This window comes from Urocampus carinirostris, chromosome 5 (assembly GCF_059441175.1).
Source record: "Urocampus carinirostris isolate Australia breed hairy pipefish chromosome 5, RoL_Ucar_1.0, whole genome shotgun sequence".
In the NCBI taxonomy this organism is placed as follows: Eukaryota; Metazoa; Chordata; class Actinopteri; order Syngnathiformes; family Syngnathidae; genus Urocampus; species Urocampus carinirostris.
This window is the reverse complement of record NC_142353.1, coordinates 21,409,100-21,435,013: the sequence shown is the minus strand read 5'-3', so window position 1 is coordinate 21,435,013 and position 25,914 is coordinate 21,409,100. Positions and strand designations below refer to the sequence as shown.

The following is a 25,914-nucleotide window of genomic DNA, read 5'->3' as shown; positions in this document are numbered from 1 at the left end:
TAAAATGCCCACAAAGAGTGGCACAGAGGACCCTCAAAAATGGAAAAGCGGTCTATGCAACAAGTGCCTCTAATATCACCTCACAATTACCAAACAAGTAATGCATAGAATGCCTGAGTTCCAAGATCACCACCATTAAGCATTTATTAAAATGTACAAGAACTATTGCAATTAGCATTTGAATAGTTCTTACTCTCATCAAAGGGTAAAATAAAACGATTAACAGAACAGACTAAAACAAAGGTGCACACTCAGTGGGGTAAACATTTAAATATCAATGGAATCGCTATCTTAATAGGGATCATTCAAATATCCATTACAGTTAATGGATTTTCCCTATTAACAACAGCATTGTGGCTCGGGGAGTTGCGAAAATTATTACTATGTTAGCCCCTCATATAAAGCAAATGCCAGCGACACAAATTCAAGCTTTCTGCTGAATGTCAGCTTAAGCGAACTACGACAAAAACAAGGCTGAGGGAGGCACGTATACATACAGTAATTCATATATGAAATGCATTATCAGCACAGCTTTTTAAACCAGTGAAGAATTTTTATATTCTGCATATCAAAAAAAGGCAACCAAGACAAAGTGTTGAAATTATATAAAACACCCCAAAAAGTATAGGAAAAAAAACATTCCGATGGTGTATTACTTGACTAACAAAACAAAAAACATCTTCGATTTATAGTTGGAGTAACTTGCAATCAAAATGTATAACGATTTTTAAGCACAAATGAATTTATCTCTATGTACTATTATCTCGCATTTGCTTCATAGGACAAAAATATAAGCAATGAGAAAAACACTTTGAGTCTTGTCAACACTTATTACTGTACAATTTTAATATTGTATTACGTACTTTTGTTTTGATTTGACCTATTTTATGTACTTGTGCATTGAGAAAAATTGTCAGCATTGAATTAAAAGTATTAAGAAATCTTTAGTCATTTTAGTTTCTGGAGTAATCAAAGATTGTACAAGTAATCTTTAAAATGTATATATGTATTTTCTTTGTACAATAGATTTTTAGCAAATTCTGTTGTTGGTCGATCATTGTTTTAAATGTCTTTTTAGCACCTTGCATGTTTAAAAATTGTGAGTCTCCCTGCTTTAGAGAATACCCATAAAATATGTGCGGTTTATGTTGAATATTTGCAATAAACAGTTTTGAAATTTTTTTGAAGACCTCAACAAAGATATGTTGATAATTGAATGGATGTTGCCTTTAAGTATATAAATATGTAATTATTTTGATGGCATAAATCTCCATTATACATCATCTATTTAAATTAATCACTACGTATATGAATTTGCATATTTCCATGTTCATCAATTACTATTAATAGAAGTAAGGATATTTTCATATGTTTAATCAATTTATACTCTTAGTCAAACATACTTAGGCCTATTGGTATTAGGTTAACCACTTGCAATTAATAATTTTGTCTTGTACTCCTTGACGATGCACTGACCAAACATTTTATATCTTAGTCATGCGGAAATTTTAGTATTTTGAAGAGTGAACACCGGATAAAGGAATGGGGATTTTTATTTAAAACAAACATGGATCATCACCTGTGATGGCCGACCTGAAGTTCCCCGAGAAGCTGATTCTTGAACCACTGGTCGAAGTCCACATTGTCAAACAGCTCGAAGGCAGCCAGTCCCACTGCATTGTACACTGTAGATAAGGAAAAAAATGGCCACATAAAAATAATGCTTTGAACAAATCCACTCCCCCCCATTCGGACTTCTTGAATAAAGGAGACACTTTAATTTTGTAGGGCTTTATATGGAAAATACAGTAGATATTTTTTCCTTAAATAAAAAAGTTCCACGGTGTAACAGGAGAAAATCCCCAAATTTCTACTGTTGAAAAATGACACGCCCTGTCTTCAACTGTGAGCATATCCAACATGAATGAGGACAATTTATCAGTAGTACAAATTTGGCATGACCTTTGATTGCATCCAACCAAAATGGAATTAATCTTACAGCAGTTGTATGGTAAAACATGCATAAAAAGTGGTTGGAAATCATCAGTGTAATATGTGAACACAAATGTACAGGATTTAATTTAAGCATTGTACAGCACAAAGTATTTAAAAAAGGTAAGTAAATTGTGTTGTGACAAATATATATGAGAAATCTGATGGTAAGGTTTTTTTATTAATTAAAATACCATTTAAATCCACTGAGTGTGTGTCTTTTATAACACAGAAATACCAGTTTTTTATTTCCCCCAACCACTAAGTTTAAATTGATGCTAGACTTTAAGCCATTTGAAAATTATAAAACAAATTTGTAATATGATGTAAACCCTCTTCCACCATTGTTGATACAGTCGAATAAAAAGAAATTTGCAACCCTCATCATTTTAAATGTTGAGATGAGCTATTTCAGTCGTTCATATAGCAGAGAAACACAGTGATCTTGAGAAACTAAATTACGTTTATGGGATTCACGAAAAAGTGCAAACATAATTTAAATCAAAGTAGGCAGGTGCCCAAATTTTGGAACGCCAACAGAAAAGTTAAAATTGATATTTAGTAGATCCTCATTTTGCAGTAATAACAGTTTCTATACATTTACCAACACCTCCAATGAGGGTCTGGATTCTGATTGAAGGTATTTTGACCATTATTTTTTACAAAACATCTCCAGTTAAGTCAGGTTTGATGGTTTCTGAGCATATTAATTCCACTTCAAAACACACCATATATTTTTCAAGAGGGGGACTGATATGGTCATTCCAGGACATTGTACTTGTTCCTCGGCATTAATACCATAGAAGAATTGGAACAGTGTTAAGTATTGTTGCCTCGTTGAGGTATTCAGCTCGGCGCAACTTAAACTTAGTCATAGATTCTGGAACATTGCAAGTGTCTGCTGATATTGACTGTAATCCATGCAATCGTCAATTTATCAAGATTGCCAGTCCCTGCACTGACCTCATAGCTCCGAAGCAGGATGGAATCACCACCAAATATTACTGTGGGTAACAAGCAATGTCCCCTCTAAGCTGCACAGCCAGACCTTTTCCGCACACAAGAAAATATTATCAGGGCTCTAAATTGCAAATACAGTAGCAAATTCTGCAATGCCCATTTTTCTTACGGCTGATTATTAATAGTGTAAAAAAATTGCATATGGATAGGATCATGCTTTGCAATGTGATTATTTAAATACCCAGCAGTGTTGTGAATATGCAGTGGACCCAAACGCAGGAAGCAGAAAGCAAGGCAATCTCCTAAAAAATGATGGTAATTCATCACTAACTCATTCACAAAGCAACAAACAAACGGTCAAAAAAACAATGAAACTTTCTGAACCAGAAAACAAAAACCAAACCTCGGGAAGCAGGAAGGACTGAGAAAAGGTCACGGTGGAGATTTAAGGCAGAAAACAAAGATGACCTGAACAACAGAGACTGTCCAAATGTCCTTATGAAGGCTTGATGAAATTATTTGTTTTGAGTTTTTCCTTGCCCTAATGTAGGTTTTAGATCAGGGGATTGTGTAATAATAGCCTTAAGTCAGTACAGCCCCCTTTGAGACTTCTTTTGATTAAGGGTTATACAAATAAACATGACTTGACTTTTCCTTTTTATGATGTTGAACTACTCCTTTGCCCAACTGTTTTCAGCCTTTATTGGGTGGGATTTAATTTTATTTTTAAATTGGAAAATTGTTGAAAGCTTAATACAACTGTGAGCAAAAAAAGACAGAGAATTCAATCAAATCTGACTATAACAAAAAATACATTAATGAATGAATTGTAGCCTTTTGGCACATTACCCTTGTATAAACAGTAAAATCATGCGGTCAGCAAAGCTTTAGGGCTATCAAGGACAGCAGGGCTTATGCGATTGTGAGGGTAGATCGCCAAGATTGTGGTGTGCACATATGCTTCTAGGAAAAAAGTTGCTTGATGCAGCTTAGGCAGCTCTGTGGCTTTTGGTCACATTTGGTCTCATTTATCCTAACAGATGTGCAGGTACAAAGAGTCAGACAAGACAGATGGGCTAGAGATGCCGAAGCAAGGGCTTGGCTTCTCATCAATGAAACATTGCCAGAGGTTGACTATTCATGGGAGTTTAATAAACTGTCAGTAAAGTCAGAGATTTCTCTAATGGTGCATTATGTTCCAGTAGCTTCTTATGAACAATTAAAATAATCTCAGACTTAGCAAATAGAAGTCTAGAGCTTTGCTTTCATTCAACACTTTAAAGCCTGCTTCAAAACACACTATCAGGGATGTGATTTGACCAAAGTGAAATTATCTGAAAATTAGGCGGGGGTCTGGGGGCCGCGGGCACCCAGCTAGGTCCAGGGCAGTGCCCTGGTGGGGGGACAAGTGGGGCAAAGCCCCCCGGAGCTCATGGGTTTTACGTTTTTTTAAGTACTTTCAATGCACTCAGATGACAAAGAAATAGACAAAACAACAGCATCAATTTTCAATGTATTTTGAACTATCCCATATAAAATTACAGTTTAAGTCAACTCAAAATCAGTCACATTAAAAAACATTGGACTGCCTTTGCTTTTAAAAACTATCACTGAGAATATCATCATATCTAACTCATGTGATTACTAAGTTAACACATAAATCATGTTGAAGAGTTCAAATTTCATGAAGAAATAATTGTATCATGACCAAATGAAAAGTAACTCATATTAGAACATACCACAAATGTCTTTGTTATAGCAGAAGATGTTATCTATAAATGAAAGTACAATAAGTATAGGCCCTACAGCAGGGGTGTCAAACTCATTTGAACTCGGGGGCCACACGATAGAACAAACATTCTCTCGGGGGCCGGACTAGTACATTAAAGAGAAAGAAAAAGAGAGATAAAGAAATAAGAGAAAGAGGGGGGATAAAGACAGAGAGAGGGGGGGGGAGAGCCTGCGAAACAAAAGAGATAAAAAGAGAAGTCACGAGAGAGGGGGAAAGAAAGGGAGAGGAAGAAAGAAATCCAAAGAGAAATAGGAAGACAGAAGGAGAGAAAAGAGAAAAGAAAGCGCAAAGGGTAGGCAGAGAGAAAGAGAAAAGGAAAAAAGGAAATTAGAGCAAAATAAGTTTAAAAGACAGAGAGAGAAAGAGACAAAGAGCAACAAAGGAAGAGAAAAAGAGAGACACAGAGTGAAAGAGACAGAGAGTGGGAGAAAAGGAGTGGAAAGAGAGAGAGAGAGAGAGAGAGAGAGAGAGATAAATAAATACAAGTGCAGTGTCTTTGTGAGAAGCACCATTCTTTAGCAACATCAAGTTGACATATTTCAACCTGCAGCTTGTTTTTATCTTGCGCTTCTCTGAGTGTTGTCTCGCGGGCCGGATTCAATCCCTTAGCGGGCCTGATCTGGCCCGCGGGCCGCCAGTTTGACACCTGTGCCCTACAGTAAAGTGTTGGTGTAATGTACACATGAAAATCTATTATTGTAATTGTTAAATATTTATGGCCATTTTTATTACGTTATAATATTTTCGAAAAAAAGGGGAAAACTGTCAAATAAATTTGAAAAGTTTACCACCTACCTCAAAATTCACGACTCTATCAGCAACTGGTACAGGTTTTTGGGGTGGATCACGTCTCTCTATTACCGCTTCCGTTTGTGGTGTCAATAAGGGATGGAGGCCTTAAAGTTTTGGAGTTTTCGTTTGGGCACCGAAACTACCAGCGATGGAACAATTTGTTGTTCTTGACTGGAGTTCTTTCACGTGTTTTTTGCTCGTTGCGTGACTTTCAAGAGCTTTGAAACCTCTCCCACCATAGACAATGGTATCATGGCATCAAATGCAAAGCGCTTTCCCGGCACGATCGATCTTCCGAATAAAGTCACTGAACAAATTCGTCACAGTCTTCTTTCCAACATTTGTAGATAATTCCTTCTCCAACCAGTCCGATCGAAACTTGTTTATTACGATCTTATCAATTTCTTTACCTCGCGGAGCATCTTTGCGTTCGATCTCGGACATCGTTCTTTAAACACTCGGCAAAAACGTGTGAGAAATGAACAATGGCATACTCCTACGCCTTTATAACAAGCGCGTTTATTGGTCAACACGGAGACTTCAACCAATCGCAAGTACGTTTCATTTCAGTTACGGAAACACTAAAATGGAATGCTGTAGAGACGAAATCGGTTTTTTTACCAATTAAAAAATCGGAAATCTTAAAATTTTATTTTTGGAGATAAAAAAAGCGGAATTCCGCGAATTAGCGGAAGAATCACATCCCTGACACTATGCACTCTAATCTGTTTATTAACAGTGATGCCTATTTATAAAACTATTTCACAAAGGTGAAAGTTATTCCTTGAAATATTCTTAATTGTGTGCATGAAAGATACTTGGTTTTAGTCAGAATTTACCAGAAACAATAAAACCCTAAAAACTGAAATTATTTATTTAAAATATATATTTATATATTGCTTTGAGACCAATAATTTACTTAGTGAAATTAACAAAGCCACTTAATCGCCTGCCGAGAAGAGAAGCCATCAGAAGTCATTTATTAAGGCAATTACTAAGGTCTCCTGACTTGATTCAGTTTTTGATGCAATTAAAAATCACCCCAAGTGGCTTTGACCTTCCCACAAACTATTACCCTAGAAAAAAAATGAATAAATGGCCCTACTCACCTGCGTCCTTCATTAACAACTGAACTGGATCTTCGACATTGGTTGGGCCTGCAACACAATATACGCATTTTTGTTCAGGATGTGCACTACCCTGAAAGTAGCCTATTTCCTGGACTATAAGGCGCACCTTTAAAGATATTCCTTTGCGAATGTTTTTTTTTCCACATATAAGACTATAAGGCGCATGAAATTTCAGGTTGTTAGGTGCGCCTTACAGTCCGGAAAATACAGTTAAAAAAACGTTAACAAAAACGTTAAAAAAAAACTGTTGAAACAGAGATGAGCTTCGTATATGGTCGAGCAACTAAAAACCACGATTCCCTGCACAATGAAAGTCTTACTTTGCTGTCCACACAGTTGCCAGCGTAATAAATCCAAGAAACTATATACATGTATACATAAAATAATATTACGAATATCAAAAAGATAAAAATACGAGATTAACTGAAATATTTAACCTTCTTAACTAGAATGTAATTTAATATTACTTTATATTATGAAAAATGTACATCAAAGTGTGTCAAAATATTTCACATTTAAACCATCTATAAAATATCCATCCGGCAAAGGCCCAGAAAAAAGACGCAAGTAATGAAAAAAAGTCACATATTGTGAATAAACAATTCTCCCAACCCATATAACCAACACACACATGATCATTTACATATAGGTATAGACATTAGTATTATTTAGGGACAGAACAAAAATATCTAAAAAGCAAAAAAAAAAACAATTTGGCACATTTATATTTCAGGGTTTTGTTTTTTTACAATTTATGTCATCTTATTATTTGGGGTTGAAAAATAACTCAGTGTCCAGTTTTAGCTCAACTTAAGTTTTTTTAGTTGTATAACTTCCTTTGTCGGTCTGAAGGACAAACACGATGAAAGCAACCACTCTGCTCAGATCAATTGTTATTCCTTGCTTACTTTTTTTCCAAGCACACCCTTGAGTGCAGAGGCAACTCGATTTTAACTACCGTAAAATTTGTACTAGAAGCTGCGAGTTTTTTCCCCAAGCTTTCAACCCTATGGTTTATGCAACAATCTGCCCAATTCATGCATTTTTTTCTATCAGCTGCCAGGGGGGCCGAGCAGTAAGGCAGAGAGTGAGAATATACGTGTCGAGAAAGACACAAGTTTAATGTAAATTCCCGTTTTGTGCATAAATAAAACTAGCATGAGCAGACCCTTATTATGGAAAAAATGTCAATCGAAAGGGGAGCGCAAACTACCATATAATTTTACAAGTGTTTATCTGTAAACGGAAATAATGCGGCAAAAAGAAACGGATAAAAAAAGCAACATACAACGAAGGAGAAATGATTCGTATTTATCTGTCTGCATTATTATGTGTGTTTTGGAGTAAATATTGTACAGGGTTGATTTCAATGGATTGGGCTTGATGTCACGAACCCATTTTGGCTGACATTTAAAGGAGTTGAAGACGGCCCTGGGGAAGTAGTGGTGAGTTACGCCGGCTTTCTAGGGAGTCTAATTTCAGACTGACAGTCACAAGTATATTTTGAAATCATCATATCTCGAATCCCAAGAGTTTAAGCTTTCCAATGATATATGGCATGACCTATTTCAGAGACTGGTAACATCGTACAGACACGTATTTGTTTATCAAAAGTCGGGCAGCCCACCGGCGAGCCGTCTGAACGTTAAGGGGTTGAGGTATTGCATAATATTAAAACTCTTTCTGTGAACCGTCATTCTTTGTAAATATATCATGTTTCAATGAGGGCACATGCAGCTTATAGTCAGGTGCGGCTTATGAATGTACAAAATGTTTGAGTGTTTAAAAAAAATCCCTGGTGCGGATTATAATCAGGTGCGCCTTGGAGTCCCAATTATACGGTAGTAGCAGTAGTACCAGTGGCCCAAGCAGTTCATAAAACTGTCGTCCCGTTACTTACACGTGCTGTATAACACAGCGCATATTTACTGGCTTGGTGCAGATAAACCAAAATGCATGTGCACATATTCATTCAAACCTTATTTACACTATTTGGTAATACATAATGCGGTAAGAGAATAAAGACTACTGCAAATGAATTCAGCCATTGTCAGAATCGGAACTTTTAACCGGACTTGAATCCAACTACATGTAGATTAAACCATTTAGATATTAAAATGATAAATGAGGGGGAAAACACTCATTGGTGTAGTTACACAAGTTTGTTGCTTTTCAGCCAGCGACCAATGTTTTCTTCCATCAAGCAACATATCTGCCACTTCTCTGGGCTGCGAGTAGGACACCGAAGTCTAAAATCAATAGCTGACTCTTTTCAACCATATAATTTTCTAATCTGTTACTCTTAATCCAGCTGAACCGATTTCCACTTTAAACCCAAGAGCAGAACGGGTGAGAGGTTGGAAGCAAACCATGCAAAAACAAAGTGTGTGTGCAATTACACCTATAGTTCAGAAAGAAAACAATGGCAAAATAAATATCCCCATCAGGAGCACAAATAAATAAAATGTGTGAATATACCTGTGAGCAAAATGAAACTATAAAGCTCGGAAAAAAGAAACAGAAGAAACAAAAATAACAAAAGAAGGGTAAAAGAAATAAACAAAAAAACAGCTAAAAAGACACTTTTTGGGTTCTCTTTGATCCCTCTTGTGGTACATTTAAATAATTTGCAAATTATGTAAGTCAATCTTATTGCCAACATTGTACTTCCACTAACAAGGCGTGATCAAATACAGTTCTGTGTCATACAACTAACTAAACAAGTCCACAAAATGTTAGTATTATGTAGCACAAGATACTTTTTTTAAGTGTTGCCGTAAAGACAGCAGAAAATTGAATGTATGCCAGGTTTTGGACATGTTTGATAATGATTCGGTTGCTGCACTTGGGATTGATGTTGCTCACCGTTATTCCGATTGACGCGCACATGCTTTGTGTGATTTATCCGACCCGTGGAAGCTTAGAGGGAACATGGTCTTTGAGTGGTTGTGATTGGGGATGCACCAAAGCAGGTAAACTGCTGGCACATAAACTTGGTAAGCGTTTAACATCAAATCACATACTAGTACTTCATACTGTTTCTGGATCGTCTTTAGATCCTGTAAATATTAATACTGCTTTTAAAGACTTCTATGAATCCCTCTCCTCTTCAGAAAGTGTGACTGACTTTTTTGTGGAACTCGCTATTCCCCAAATTGATGGTGGCACAGCTGACAAATTAGAGACCCATCACAGTTGAAGTTTCTAAGGCCATTCAATTTCTTATTTCAGGACTTGGTGCAGGACCGGATGGCTACTTAACATTATTTTATAAAAACCTTTTCCCTAAAATTGCAAACATGCTGATTAATAAGTTGAAAGTCATTTATCAAGAGTACCCTCCTCTCAAACACCGACACAAGCTACCATTTGTCACATTTTTTAAAAAAAGACCCTTTTGAGTGTGAATCGTGATTAGCTTATTAAGCGTACATTATAAAATTCTAGCAAAAGTTCTGGCAATTCGGCTGGACTCTGTTCTCCCCTTAGTTATCTCACCTGACCTGACAGGATTTATCAGACGAAGACATTCCTTCTTTGGCCTACAACTTATATTTAATATCTTAAACAATCCACAGAAAAGTCAAAACTCAGAAGGGCTGATTTCATGAGATGGAGAGGAAGTGTTTGATCGAATAGAGGTATCTTTTTTGTGCATTGAAAAGATTTAAATCGGACCCTCGATTTAATTCATGGATTCAATAGCTATACTGAGGCTCCCAAGGTTCAATTAGGACTAACTATCTACCCCAATTACTTTCCTTGCAAAAGAACACATCAAGGTTGTCCTCTGAGTCCGCTACTGTTCGCTCTGGCTATTGAGCCTAATTAGGGGAATAGTTAGGTACAATTTTGAGCATATAGTACCATTATATGCGGACGATTATGTTGTTCTATTTTGCCGACCTTCCCATATCCATACCTGTCATTCTAACCACACTGGCAAAATTTGGTCCACTTCCAGGATCCAAATTGGTTTTCAATAAAAGTACGCTTATGCCACTTAATAATGCCTCATGATGGTTTGCCTTCCTAACTATATAAGGGAAATGAACTTCACTGAAATCCCAGAATGATTATCCTACCCGATGTAATTGCATGTTGCCTGTCCCACCCACCCCACCAGACTCTTAACTTTGTCTCATGTATAATTTACTGCACATGGTTATTTATCTACATACTTAACTTTCTTTTTCTTGCAATAATGTTCAGGTGTCCCAAGTGTGAGAAACCACCCTCCGCAGCGGGAAGATTTACTTTACTCACTCTTCTTGAGTATGCCAAATTACTTTTTTGTTGGTTTGTTTTGGTTGTGTTTTTCATAGTTCTTTTTTTGTTACTTGCTGTTGTTGTGCGTATCATGGGTTGAATTGTTGGATGTTATATTGTCACCTTGGATGCTGTAAATTGCATGAACTGAATTAGTGTTATGTTGCATCCTTGGTTATCAAAAATCCAATACTAAAAAAAAAAAAAAAAAAAAAAAAAAAAAAAAAAAAAAACGTTGGGCATGCACCAAAATAAATATTAGAGGAAAACTGAAAATGTTCAATAATTGACCGATTAAAAAAACATATATATTATAAGTAAGTAATTGTAATAATGATGTAAAAAATGTAATAAGTATAAAATATATAATATAATATAATATAAATGATGAATTATTACAACTGTAAAACATTTTTGCACTGACTTGCTAAAAAAAAAAAGTGATAAGTTCCTGGCGTATTACTATATGCCGATATTAAATACTTATTTAAATAGATTGTCATAAAACAAAACAAAAAAGAATGTAAGTGGTTAAAAGAAACTTGTAAGACCAAAAACACAACGCAAGTTCAAATTATGATTAAAGAAATACAGTGAACAGCCTCCTGTCTTGCTCTCTTTTTTTAAAGCACCTATTTTTGTGGCTATTACAGGTTTAAATGGACGGTAGAGTGACAAGAAAAAAGAAGAAGCTATTATATATTTATATATATGACAAAACTCAACAAAAGCCACACTAACATATTCGCCCAAGTAAGAATAATACTAGCAAATTTATCTCTTGGCGCACAGTTTAGCGCCAGCCAATCGTCTTCGGGGACGAACAGACTATCACACACAAACAAAGTGTTGAATTAAAACTACTCAGCTGTAGTAAGTTAGCTCTCCAATGTTAACTCGTAATCATTAGCCAAAGGTCTTGCTAGGGGCTATAAAAAACGTGGGATCAGAGGGATGCCCGAACTTTGGAAAAAATGATTTGTTAATATAAGCTCAGCATTGCATCTGTTTTATTGGTTCTCTCTATCTCCTTCCTTTTCGTATGAAAAATGGGAAAAATATGCAGCTGCTTTGAGCACAAATTCAAATTTTTCTTTGCCAGATCCTAGCTGTATTAGTCTATCACAAGTGAAGCCAAGGGTGCTGACAAGATTAAGTTACATATTGGCCGATGACAAAAGGAAATATAAAATTACATACATGTCCTTTCTCCTTTACAAAATATGAATGTCAATAGGTGAACTACTTTGAATGTGTATGAAGTGTACTAACAAAATGTAAGAATAATCAGTTGGGGAATTGATGAAAGAAATTGCCCACATAAAGATTTACACACAAAATAACCCACCGTGAAGATTCTGAACCATTTCCAAGAGCACAGGAGTCAACGTCTGGCTGTAATTGTGGAAGATGTCCAAAAACAACACTTCCGTACAGGGCTGGAAGCAAAGGAAAAAATATTAATTGGGAAAATTAACGACGGTTGACAAGAATCATTGAATTATTTAATTTTCATTCAGTTTAGCACCATAAGTGAGCAAAATTATTGAACCGGTCAGTGTGTGTGCTCATTCTGAGTACCGTATTTTCTGCACTATAAGGCGCACCTAAAAGCATTTATTTTTTTCAAAAGCTGACCATGCGCCTTATAATATAGCGCGCCTTAAGTCTTGCAACTAAAGCAAGAAGCCGCAGACTACATTTTTCCCCGAAGGCAAAGTCGTCCGCGGTGTATGCTGGGATTTATATACCGGCGTTTCATTTCCTAACCAATGCGTCAATCATCATTTGAATCAGTCACTATTGGCTAAAGTTATGCGGAGGTAAAGGGGGCGGATCCTTTTTATCATTTACAGGCTTGCATAGGCTAAAGGGGCGAAACAAAGCCTGCAATTGGCCGAAAAAGATGAATGTGAATCACACGTTGGTTGGGTTGCATAGAGAAAACATTTTTTAATATTCTGTATTTGTAAATATTTTACTCTTCTGGATTTACTACACTCACGGTTGTAAGAAGACCATGGTTACGTATCATTAATGAACGTGAAGGCTGCAAGAGAACTTAGGTGAGCTATGCGCATTTATATTTTCCCGGTATCTTGTTTTAGAACGATCTTGATGTTTCTGTGATGAGTCTATTTTTAAACTAAATTCAATTCAAAGTGTTTATTGTCATATGCACAGTAAAAAAAACCCGTTTCCCTGCACAATAAAATTCTTACTTTGCTGTCCACAGAGTTGCCAGCGAAAAATAAAATGGAAACTAAGAAATGTTTGTTTGGTGACATCGTACGGACACCGCTCCGCACGTGTCTACGACACGTATTGGCTTCTTTGCAAGCTTTCGGAATGTTAAGGTGGTAATAAGTTTGAATTCTGACTGTTTTGTCGACGTTCCCATTGTAGCATCTTATAATCCGGTGCGCCTTATGTATGGAAAATATTGGACCAAAAACTTCTTTTTTGGGGTTGTGCTATATAACCCGGTGCGCCTTATAGTGCGGAAAATACGGTACAATAAAATTCACAAGACGAACCAGCCTTTAAATTAACTGATGGGCTTTATAGTCTTGACATTTTGGGGATCACAGTAAAAAAAGTTTCACAAATGCAACGGTCACATCTGGCTGGATTTTATAGGGGGGTTTTCGTTTTTAAAATAACTGAAAAACAACACATCTACATCAATATGTTCCGCAAAACTCATCCATCACCCATCCTGAGAGCTATCAGTTTTGGATGTCAGCAGAAAACAACCCTGCTATCCTAGAATGAGCAGAAAGAGTGAGTCCTTAAAAAAAAAAGCCAATTCACCGGCAACATTCACAGTCACTCCTAATCAGGCAACCAGAATTCACAAACACGGAAGAAAGGTCTCATGGAGACATCTTTTCTGTGAGCTTTCCTGAGCAATTCCCCTCATTGCATTCTGATGCATTTTGCAAAGCAGGCTGTGCAAAATACTATTGGTGGGTAACATTAACTTTTGGCCAATTACAGATATATTTCATTGCTTATTTGCATGTGAGCATGTTAAAATAAACACCTTTCTTGCAATATCTAGGTAAGAAATACCTAATCTGTTGTTACACCTCTCTTCTAAAACCTAATATGATCTCAGTGTACCAGGGTGGGTACATCTTTTTCCTGGCCAAATTCAAACACTTTTTTATGGAATTTTAAAGCCAATTTTCCAATTTCTCCAGTTCCATTAAAAGAAGAAATCTGGTGTGAATCATGTATTTTCCAGAGCCACAAATACATCCGTGATTTACGTATCAGAATATAATCTTGTGTGTGCATTCATCAATAAATGATTTTTAGATTGTAAGTAAAACAAGAATATGTTTGTTTTTGAGACAAATCCATACCCATAGGGAAGCTGTATAAAAATAACAGTAATATGTTCGGTTGCGGGAATTTCTTCCCGTAACAATTTACTGCATGGAAACTCTACCATAATATTTGCATGGCTAATGATAAATGTCCACAATTGATATGTAAGCCTTGCACAAGCTCAGATTTTATAGTGCCATGTTCAGGTGTTGGATGCACCTGTCCTCTTGTGCGCGAACCATAGTGGGTGATGATGCTTCATAAATGACAGCTGCCGTCAATCACGAGGGCTTATGAAATAAAATGGCAAAGCAAAGCTAGCACGGAGCAGTGTCTACATAATTTTTAGGTAAAATTTTCATGAAATATGGCATCAATTTCAAGCATTTACGAGCACTTCATCCAATACTAAAGCACTTTTAAATCCTTTAGATCATAAGATTAAAATTCAAGTATTCAAGGATTTCGAGCACCCGTACGAACCCTGTATATAATACAAAAATAACCTCATTAAAAATGTATCTTTTGCCTATCCCTATCCCCAGCCACTTGGTCCAGCTGATTTGACAGGAGCCCCGAAGCTCTTCCCAAGCCATCCTCGATGTAGAATCCTCAGTATGTAAGAGGTAGTCAACCAGTAGACGCTGCACCGATCCGTCTGTCAATCGCTCCTCCACTCTACCCTTACTCGTGAACAGGACCTAAGACACTTAAACGCCTTTATTTGGGGCAGGATCTCATCACAATCCCAAAAATGGTAGGCCACCCTCAGCTAAGAACCACAGTATCAGACTTGGAGGTGCTGATCTTCAGTTGCTTTTCCCAATTGCTCCTGTGAGGGTTCAAGATCACGTCTTGAGGAAGCCAAAAGCAATTCATAATCTGCAAAAAGCAGAAATGCTATGCTGATACCCCCAAACCGGAACCCTTTCCGGCCACGGCTGCGCCTAATTATGGACAGAATCAGTGACAATGAGCATCCCTGGCGGAGTCCAACTCCCACGCGAAACAAATCTGATTTACTGCTGGCAATGCAGATGAATCTCTGGTACCGGTCAGAGGGACTGAACAACCTAGAAAAGACTGGTATTCAGATGAACCCCGCTAGGCTAAGATCTGCGACTCAGGTTATTACAGGTCATTTGTAATACATCAAAGTGGAAAAATCTTGAAGCGTCCATCTACAGATTGAAGAGCTTTTACTCACCCGTAAACTGTATTTCCAAGAGTCACCTCCTGTTTCTTCAACCGCTGCAGTGTAGAAATCGGGAGAGAGTCAGATGGTGTGTAATGACTCTTAGAACCCTCCATTAGAAAGGTTTATCATATGTTCTTCAAATTATCCAAAATATCCATTTGAGCTCAAATCTAATGAGAATCAGGCATCAGTAGTTACTAAGGCTTCTCAGAAAAATATTCGTTTGAGTGGAACATTTAAGCTGAAAAGAATGATATATATATATATATATATATATATATATATATATATATATATATATATATAAGTACTTCTGACTTAAATGCATTGCATGATTGAAAGTCTTCTTTGTCCATCTTTGACACTTACTGTCTTGTAAAAATCAAATATAACCATAAAAATGGGACAAGTTACATGTTCTTTATATGAAAATCACAAAGTACAGTATAGATGTTCACACAAAGCAGACAGACAAGTAATCTTTAGGTTGATATTGGTTTTCCTTGAATGATAATAATGACAATCTTGAAAGTTTTCTTATAAGACAAATTAACACTTACCGTTTTTGAATCAGGATATTCTGATTAACATTGCATTTGTGTAATGTGAATTAAGCAGTACAGTTTTCCAATTTGTATCCATCTTAGGGCGCGTTTATTTTGAGTTTGTTGTTAAGATGAAATTAAATCTACTCATTCCATGACCCCAAAAAACCCAGAGGACACTTTTCAATACGTCATTGCTTTCTGTGACGTCATTTTTAGCCAAACTGTATATTAGGAGTGTCAAGTATGCTATTTAATTTATATTTCAAAGAAAAGTAAAGACGTTGGTTATCCTAAATAAATCAACAGGTAAATAAATCTATAAATTCCGGCGGTTAAACATGGTAATTGAAACACAAGAATCAATTACATTGTGTGTGTATTGGAGTACCTTTCTCAAATTTAACCAACTTAATGAAATAAAACATAAATAGAGGTTGTTGCTGCTCTTAATGGGAAAAAGATCAACTACATTATTTATCACTAGGGAAAGTGCCTTGAATATGGATTAAATTGCAGTTATACCAAAACTCTCAGGATCTTCTTCCCACATGGTAAGCTCCTCTTCCGTAAGGAGGAAGTAATGAGAGACAAGACGGCGTCCCATCTCAGTCAGCGTGGGGTGTGTGAAAAAAGCTGTCTTGATCTTGTGAGCTTCCAAACTCTCTGGTTTACTGTCTAAAAAGACAAAATAATGACGCTGTTAAACAAATGCATTCAAATCCAGTGAGAACATTATTATTTTTTTCTTTTTTGACCATACATTTTCTGTATTTCAAGTACTATTTACACATACCAAAAAGTAATTTTTCCTTAACATTATTCATAAATATCATGAACAAAACGTTATGTCACATGATCAGTCATCCAAAGAAGGTTAAAGTCATTCTCTGTTCTCCTTAATCAGTATGACATTGATTGTACACAAGAGAATGGCCGTCTGTTTCCATGATTGACAAGAGGGGCGAAAGAACAAGTCACCGGGATGCCAATAGTTGAATTGGCAAGCAGACCTGCAACTTAAAAATATCCTCCCATCTGGAAGGCGCGAATATGAAAGAAGAATGAATTGTCAGCTCCAATCCGTCTGACTTTTTATTTCTTTCTGACTTTAACCAGCCATGTCACACCAATTCTTTAAATTCAACTTGTCTGGCTTGAGGACCCATCGTCCCACTCTTATTACAAGCCCCGACCCAATAAAATTGCCAACAAGATAAAAGACCAAGTTAAGGGTAATAGTATAAAATCAGTAATATTAAATGAAAAAAAATGAACTAAATAATCCCATGTTAATTGTCTTTAGGGCAATTATTGTGCTTTAGTTTTGTGATGTACAAAGATAGGAATTTGACGTTTGGTGAGTAAAAACCCTGACATAGTTTAAATTTAGTCACAGCGGCTTCTTTCCTTAACTCACAAGTCAAACAAGTAGAACTACTTTCGGCTACATGAAGACTGTGGCTATAGGTAAACTTGACAGCGTTTTGACTTGCCCCATTCCACATTGCCGGACAAACGATATAAATACAAGTCTAGATTATTTATTTTTTTTGCTTTACAAGTTAAGAATCCAAATTTTCATTTTGCATATCAAGTGGAGAAATTGAAATGTAAAGTGTTCTCTGCATTTAGTTTGAAGCCCCATTCATAAATGCACTTTGACATCAGTCTTCTTTTTTCGGTGCTCCATTTTAAAGGAAGTACATTTGAGATTTGGTTGCATTTCTTGAGATGGGTGTGATATTATAGGAGTCATGCCTCAGGAGCGTATCACTCTTCAAAGGAAAACAGCCCCAGGTCAAAATAGTTTTTTACTGGAATGGACAAAATATTTGCTTTTATTTTGACTGCGTTAATGGAAATGCAAAAATTAACGACAGGTTGAAAATATCTTCCTGTGTTATCCACTATCTGCATATAAATGCATCATGCTATTAAGAAGTGTTTAAAAGAAAGAAAAAAAACTCTGCAAACAGAGATTTATTTAGGAATGTTCTCACGCTAAGTCTGGAGATGGTGAATAAAGGCAGAGGCAAAACTCATCTACAAGGAACTCAAAGCCTACCTTTAATGCTTTAAACCTTACCTTCAATGTTTTTGGCAGGTTTGTAAGCATCGTTCTTAACAATCATTTTAATGAGGTTCATGCACTGAACGATGAAACGCTCAAAGGTGACGCCTTCCCCAACAGGCGTGAATACGTAGCTCACAGCGAATTCCAGGGAGTGTTGGATTAGAGGTATAAATGCACAAGGGTGATAGTCCAAGAAATCCAACAACTAAACAGAGAAGGGAAAATAACATTAGTTGTTTTTTTATAAATTTATTTAACTTCAATTGTCTTCCTTCATAACGTTCAACTCACAACTTTAGTGAAGAGTATGATCATCTTTTCCAGCTTTTCTTTGCATGTGCTGCCTTGACCAATTTGTCGACCTAAAATTACATCATAATCAAAAGTCAAAACAGAAACAACAAAAGCAGTCTTAAATACTCATAATCATTGTAGTGGTGACGCAATTAAACCGGTACCATTAAGCAAAAAATTTGGATGTTGGTCTCAAATCAAAATGTTGCACAAAACTCATTGGAAATAGAGATGCAAAAGATAAGTACTCACAGCATTCCAGGAACTGTTTAAGTCTTTCGAACACTGAATTCAGGAAACCCTAAAACGATTTAAATGACGAGAATCAAGATTTAATTGTTCACATTTCTGCAGTTTTAGAAGTCATCATTTAAGCCAAGTTACACCTGCCTCTTCACTCAGGTGGATAAAGGGCAGTGCAAGCTGCACACAGGATGAGAGAGAATAGATTATCCAAACCTTGGTGAAGTCTTCACTAAACAAATGGGATGATAAAGATGCCCTCTGTTAAGATCTGCTTCAGTGTTAAGCTATGAGGTAAACTGTGGCATCATTAATCATTCATGCACACAGGCCGGCCACTTAATAGACCTTACAAAAAGGAGAGAAGTCAAAAGTGGTTTTGAGAGTTAGGGACAAGATGGAAATGGATTCATGCTTGTCATACTGTTTGTTAAGATAGGTGGATGAAACACTCTACAACACAGGTGCTCACACTATTTTAGCCAGCAATCTCCTTACAAAATGTAAAAGTCAAGATGATCAACCCACAACAAAAAAAATGCAGAACAGCTAAATATTTTCAAATGTAATGCATTTGTTTTCAATTAAAGTCCTGATTTTGAGACTAGTTTGTCAGTTTCTGGCAATTTCCTTTCGGGTTTAACGGAAAGACTGAGACTAATATGTTAAGACAACTATTTCTCTGAACAGGTTTTAATTTGAATAATGTAAACCAATAAATAACCCCATGATTAAACGAAAGCACAGTATTTCTACTCACTGCTAGTATCGGCAACTTAGCACACAAAGAAGGAGTGCTACTTCACATAATTAGCCCCCCTTCAGGATATGTCAGGTTTTCCAATAATAAAATTACAGACGCTGCCCTACTGACCAACGAGATCGGTTCCGGACGATCATTTGTTAGTTTAATTTTTTCGTAAGTTGCTTCAGTGCTATATGTATATTTTGTATGTTTAAGGTTGATATAAGTATGCTTCACGCGTGTATAAGTAACCTGTATTGATTTGTACTAAAAAATTAAAAAATTATAAAATATCCTCTATAAAAAATAAGTAAAGTTGAGTTTAACTTATTTTTGGAAGATAAGCTTCAAGAGGTCCCCCTCCATGTTAAAAACTGGCCGAAAAAAAGCATTCCAACCATTTTCTCAACTGCATTTAGCTTTCATATTCCACTATCATTTCAAATGAAACGGCTAGCCTCTTCTTTACACCAGCCATATTGGATGGACGAGATATTAAACAATAAAAACGACCAAGTTCTTCGCACACCAACTAGGAAGTAGAAGCCGGATTTCTTCTTAGGTGTGGATGCTGGGTGACCTCTCACAGCACCACACACTGGTAGCGACGGAAAGAAGCACTGCTGTACTGTACTCGGAAAAAGTTGCACACAACAAAAAACCTAACTTACAGCAATGTGTGGATATTTTCGACATTCCGAAAATGTTTTCATATCTCCCGTTTTACGTAACTCGAATGGTCGTAAGTAGGGGAGCGTCTGTAACATTATCATTAACTATAAAGTAACAAATTTAATAACACTTAATAATTATAGTGTATGATTAATCAAGTGATTTAAGCACAGAAGTTAATTTGATAATATTTCATATCCGGTCATCCATTCTCCTCATCTATGTTCCTCCAGCAGGGAAGCCTACACCTCCCAATCCTCAACCAGTTCACACAGCCCACATGACGGACATGCCCTGAACACCTCACAATGGAGGAGATCGCTCTTTCAGTCACAGCCCACAGTCAGTGGCAATAGGTGAGGTTAGAATACATATAATATATAATAGTAAATCCAGAGGTCTGCATTTCAGCTCAGGTCCATCTTCATCACAAAATACTCGTAGACGGTCTGCGCGGAAGCAGACACTGACTATCGATCTCCTACTCCATTTTGCCGTGACTCCTGAACAAAACCCCGAGACACTTGAACTTCTACACTTGGTAGAGAACCCCAAAACGCTCCTCGAGGAACGCAGTTGAATGAGATAGTCCAGACCCTTGAGAGGGCTAGTAGTAGAAGCCAAGCAGTGTGTTGGGGTGAGTCTCTAACTTAGAACACCAGCTTGGTCCTTTTTCCTAAAAGAAAGGTGGCATTCCATGTCGCAAGAGCCAGCTTCTGTTCGCTAAGGTCCCCCCTTTCGCTGCCACACAGCTCTCTACACAACTGACTCTTTTGACGCTCCCAGAGCAAGTGGGCCCATTATAAAGGGGGCCTACATGGTCTCTTCCGGTTTAGCTTGGATGAAACTCATGGACATAAGCCCTTGCTAGCAGATCTCATCCCAAGAGCGTGGCTCCAGAAGGCTGGCCTGCGAGGGTATTTGTGTTTAAAAGATCCCACTTATCTAGGGTCTATGAGCTGTACTTGCTCCTATGATCACTGGAACACACAAATGCCTTCGCCACAGTTAGTTCACAGAGGGCTCAAATTTAGCAAGACTTAACTTTGAAGAGCGTTTGCTCACTTACACTTCAGACAGAGCTGCTGTCAAAGCTATATTCAATTCTAAGATAACTCAACAAAAAGTCAAGTCAAGTCATATTTATTTGTGTAGCCCTTTATCACAAAAAGTCTCAAAGATCTGTACACAGCACAACAACAAAAGAAATAACTGGTAAAATATAACATCAGCTGTAAAAAATACTTGCACATCACAATTTAAAGCTTAAGCTCTTCTCAACAAAACATGATCAATGCAACCTTTTATCCTGAGATGGAATCGCACAGCATATTCTTCTGTGCTTGGAGCGCTGACGCGACCACATAGCCCAGAATATCCATGCAAAAAATGAGCTCTTCACGCAAGCTGTTGCTTCGTTTTTGGGCTGCCCAGAGACCTTCCAGAAAAGGAACAAGGTGTGACTGGTCAAATAGTATCTCTGTAAAGATTTGCACGACCAAGCTTGTGGATTTTAGGTTTGCCATTTCAATTATGACACTTCTGATTATGTTATTCCAGTATAATCAAATCAGTAAAACTTCACGTTCAATTTCATTGTACTGCCCTGTGTTTTAGTAAACTGTTAAAATATTAGAAGGGACCTGAAAAAACACAATAACAAGGACTATATACAAATGAGTATGACACCTCCCAAAAAGAAACAAATAAATGAATTAACTATTAGCTAAAGCTTTTTTTTTTTAAAAGTCGCATTCTTGGTTCTGGTGATTCAAATACAGTCGAGAATGTTTCAAAGGTTACAATTCAGCTGCGTGTAATTGTATGAATGAACATATCCAAATTCATATGTGTTTATAACACCCCCCAACTAAATGGAGTCTACTTGAAAATGCGAGGGAAAATAGTATTGGAGGATAAAATAGGACCTAGTCTGAGATACTCACAACATGTAAATCCAACCTGAACATGAAATATTAACTCAAAAGCCATTATGTCCGCCCGCTGAGCTGGAATAACCAGCTCCAGGCAAATTACATTTTAATGTGAGAGTTACAGCTGCAAGACCTTGAGCCTTCTAGTTGGAAACTAACTCATTTATGTCCTAATGCACAGAGTATGACCAATTTGAAATATTAAAAAAGAAATACATTGGCATTGACAAGTTGACTATCTGAAAAACAGATTTAAAAAAAACAACTGCAAATTCTGCGATAGAGATGATTGAGTGGACAAGTACCAACAAGTGAGCCTATCCGTAAATGACTTTGAATTCCCGCATCTATCTTTTTATAACCCAAGGCTACTTGAATATAAAGTCTGTGATTAGATTACAACACTGAATATTTAGATGCCAACACTGAAACGGAAAAATAATGTCAACAAAAACTGCTACTTTTACAATCCAATTCTCCGAGCTTGAAAAAAATGCATATACAGTATATGGATTTTTGAAAAATGATTAAAAAAAAGAAAATTAAAGTTGATGCTTACTCTTTTGATCATATAATTACAGCAGTCTTACAGCATTGTTTGTCCTCACATCGGGAGCAACGGAGATCAACTGATATTTCACCGTATAATAATACGTTATTTCATCTCTGGAGAAGCAGATGTGTTTAGGTGTAGGATGCCACCACCGATTTGCTCATAGAATACACTGATTGGATAGCAAAAGCAATATACAGAGGGAATCAGCATTGATCCAATGCAGTTTGGTCGGTTGCAGTGGAGATAACAGCATATTCCAAAATTAAGGCAAGTAGAAATAGAATTCATTCAACATCCAACATCAAAAGTACATCAAACTATATTTTATAATAAATGCTCGAAAGCTGCATTGAATTACTGCTAGCCTTCTACAGCTAGGCTAAAACATCACCACTAACACGGTTTTTGCAGCTCCACACAAATGTGGTGACAAAGTTCTTGCACACACTAGTCCCCTGTAAAGATTTTTTTTTCTGCGCAGAGGAAGATAAGTACACTCACATTGTGTGCTTGATTGGCGTTGCATTCAAAGACCACAGAGGCAGTCAAAAACATAAAAACAAAAAGCTCAGGACTTTCATTTTTTCCCAGCTTTGTTTGACATTTATAAAGATTGAAGTAAAGCTTACTAAATAAGATCAAAATTAAAAAGAATTTTATCTCTGTACAACAGGGTTCACTATTTTTCATAAAAAGCATTTTTTAAATTTGGAATTTCAAGCCAATAACATCAAACATTGCTTTTTACATTGCTCAACACATGACTTTCTAGTTTTAGGGTTAGGTCAAAACTTACATAAAGTGGCCGAGGGTGCTGGGTAGGGCTGCACAATCAACCGAAATGTTATCGATAATGCATTGTAACGTAATGTAGTCCGATGGTAATCACAAGACACTGCGTTTTTTTCAGGGATTTACAGTTCCTTGGTTGCGTTTATTCCCCTGTGTTATTCAAGTGATGGACATTTAGGTTTTTTCAAAAATCATTTAGCTGGATTATTAAATACAGGACTGGCTCACAAAATCTGAATATGGGGAAGTCATTTGTTTTCTCTAATGCAATTAAGAAAAACAAAATTACATACATTTTGGTTTCATTACAAAATCAATAGTGTTGCCCACGTCAAGAGATGTAATGTAAATGGTCTTCATTCATATCGCACTTTTCAAGTCAATGAAGACCTCCCAAAACGCTTTACAAAGTGCTTCAAACTTTTCCCTTTTACACTCTAACTAACCGAAGGCAACTACTTGTTATCGGGGCACTAGGGATTCAGTGTCTTGCCCAAGGACACGTTGACATAACACGGAGGAGCTGGGAATCGAACCTGCGACCTCTTGATCCCAAGACGATCAACGATAAAGAAAAGATTGTGGACCCCTCGACCAGTTTCTACAAATTCTCATATTTTACAATAATTAGAAGAACAATTAAAGCTCAAATGCATTGGAAATGTTTGAGGAAAAAGGGAACTCATTGAGGCCAGCAATGGAAATGAGAATAGCTACAAATTTAAAACTATTTGACGAGTTTTATGAATTCATTTGGCTTTGTAAGGTAAAATGCTTCAATAAGCAATTCCATTATTGGCAGCCTGCTAAGAGGCATAGCTTCGTTTTTATATTATTTAAAGTGTGATGGTGTTTGCGTCTGAACTCTTAATGTGTTTTCAGACAGTAACAGAAATTAGGCCTGATTAGGCGAACGCTCGTGTGCTCTTGCTTTTATCACCCATTGATTCTTCTAAGGATGGGTGCCACTATAACCACTAAACAAAAACATAAACAGAAAATCGTAAACGAGGCGTCTGCAAGTTTAAAGTAATGAGACACTAAAACACACAAACTTTTAAACATATATATGGTTAGTTGGATCCCTGTCCCACTAAGGTCGTAGGGGCGCCCTTTCCTGTGGTGTGTCTTGGGCAAGTACAGCCTGGTGATGCCCATACACACACCTATACATATATGTATGTATCGAGGCGTGCACAAACAGAGTCAAAAAAGGGAAAGAGAAAAAAGTTGGGAGGGAGCATTAGGTGTTAATGAGATGTGGAATAAAATAGCCTTATGGCTTGGACTTTGTTTATAGTGACACTTTGAGAAGGAATCTTTTGCCTCTTTGAAAACAAAGATGACTTCAGGCCTTTCAAGTCAACATGGTCATTTACATTTTTTGACACTGAACACAAAATAGAGCAGATACAAATGCTGTATTTTCCTTTTCCTGGAGAGATGAGGACTTTAAACAAAAACTGATCCTACTCACCATTACTTCCATATTCTGTTGCGGCTCTTGAAATCCATGGACTGTCAATTTACGTAGTACTGAGGAGGAGGAAACACATTTTACACGTCTTGTTAATGATAGAATGGACCCTTGAGTTCCTTTGCATTTGTTTCACTGATTATTTTTTTGGAACAAAAGCCTAAAAAAACTGAAAGCTGTAAATACAGTATTTTATGGATATAATAGTTCATTCAATAGAGGTTCAATAATAGTCAACACCACGACGGTAGTAGGGCTGCAACGATTAGATGAAAATGGAAAAACACTAATGGTCAATATTTAAATACATGGACGACTAATGTCGCCACTGAGTCGCTCTTGCGCAATATCGTCTCAAGTAGTAAGAAACAGAAATGGCAGGGTCAGCGTCAACGTCAAGCGCGCGTGCCAATACGTCAAGAGTGGGAGCAGTTTTGTCTGGATACGTTGAGTAAAGACTACTTGCAAAGTTCCAAAACAGATCATTCGTAGGAAGCAGCCCGGTGACGCACGGAAATTAAAAAATGCACGTCGGACAGTTAAGAAAAACGGAGTTTGGCTCGCATCTTTAAGATTCAAGTAACTTTCAAGCCAATATGCGTTAGATGACATGGTTGTACATTTTATACACGAATATTTAGCCATAAAAGAGCATGGGCGTTATGCCAGACTGTGGCTGACGAGCGTATTCGAAACTAAACGCATACCATCTGAACAAACGTCAATTGTTGAAACTTTCAAAAGGACAAATGTCTGTTGTTAAAACCGTTTGATTTCAAACCGTTGAGAATCGTTCCGTTTTTTTGTAACAGACTTTGCAGTTGACCACTGAATGTACCTCACAAAATGCACATAATTTTTGTTTTATTTACTGTTTTACTGCTGCTAATGAGCATGTTCTTGTCTTACAAGGATAACAAATGTTTACTTGAATTAAATTTATTATTTACTTGACAGTCCCTAAAAATGGTAAGAGGTTTATTTATGGATTTGTGCCTCTACTGACTGAGCACTATGCCTAATTTGTTTTTTTAGAATTGTATTTGATTTGTGTACGAATCTGCCGTTTGTTCAAAAAAAGATATGTTTTTCATCATACACATTTTTCTC

The 25,914-nt window shown here is 36.8% G+C and overlaps 1 protein-coding gene across 2 annotated transcripts in view; it reads right to left on the bottom strand.

Moving 5' to 3' along the window:
- Positions 1–25,914, bottom strand: part of ipo11 (importin 11) — a 130,807-nt gene that overhangs the window by 79,743 nt on the left and 25,150 nt on the right. For both annotated transcript variants that reach the window (XM_088336142.1, XM_088336144.1), the window contains exons 7-15: positions 24,805–24,863; positions 18,638–18,686; positions 18,383–18,453; positions 18,104–18,296; positions 16,540–16,692; positions 15,479–15,522; positions 12,284–12,374; positions 6,646–6,693; positions 1,580–1,685 (exon numbers count right to left, since the gene is read on the bottom strand). In XM_088336142.1, coding sequence (XP_088192268.1) covers positions 1,580–1,685; positions 6,646–6,693; positions 12,284–12,374; positions 15,479–15,522; positions 16,540–16,692; positions 18,104–18,296; positions 18,383–18,453; positions 18,638–18,686; positions 24,805–24,863 — 814 coding nt within the window. The remainder of the gene's footprint in view (positions 1–1,579; positions 1,686–6,645; positions 6,694–12,283; positions 12,375–15,478; positions 15,523–16,539; positions 16,693–18,103; positions 18,297–18,382; positions 18,454–18,637; positions 18,687–24,804; positions 24,864–25,914) is intronic.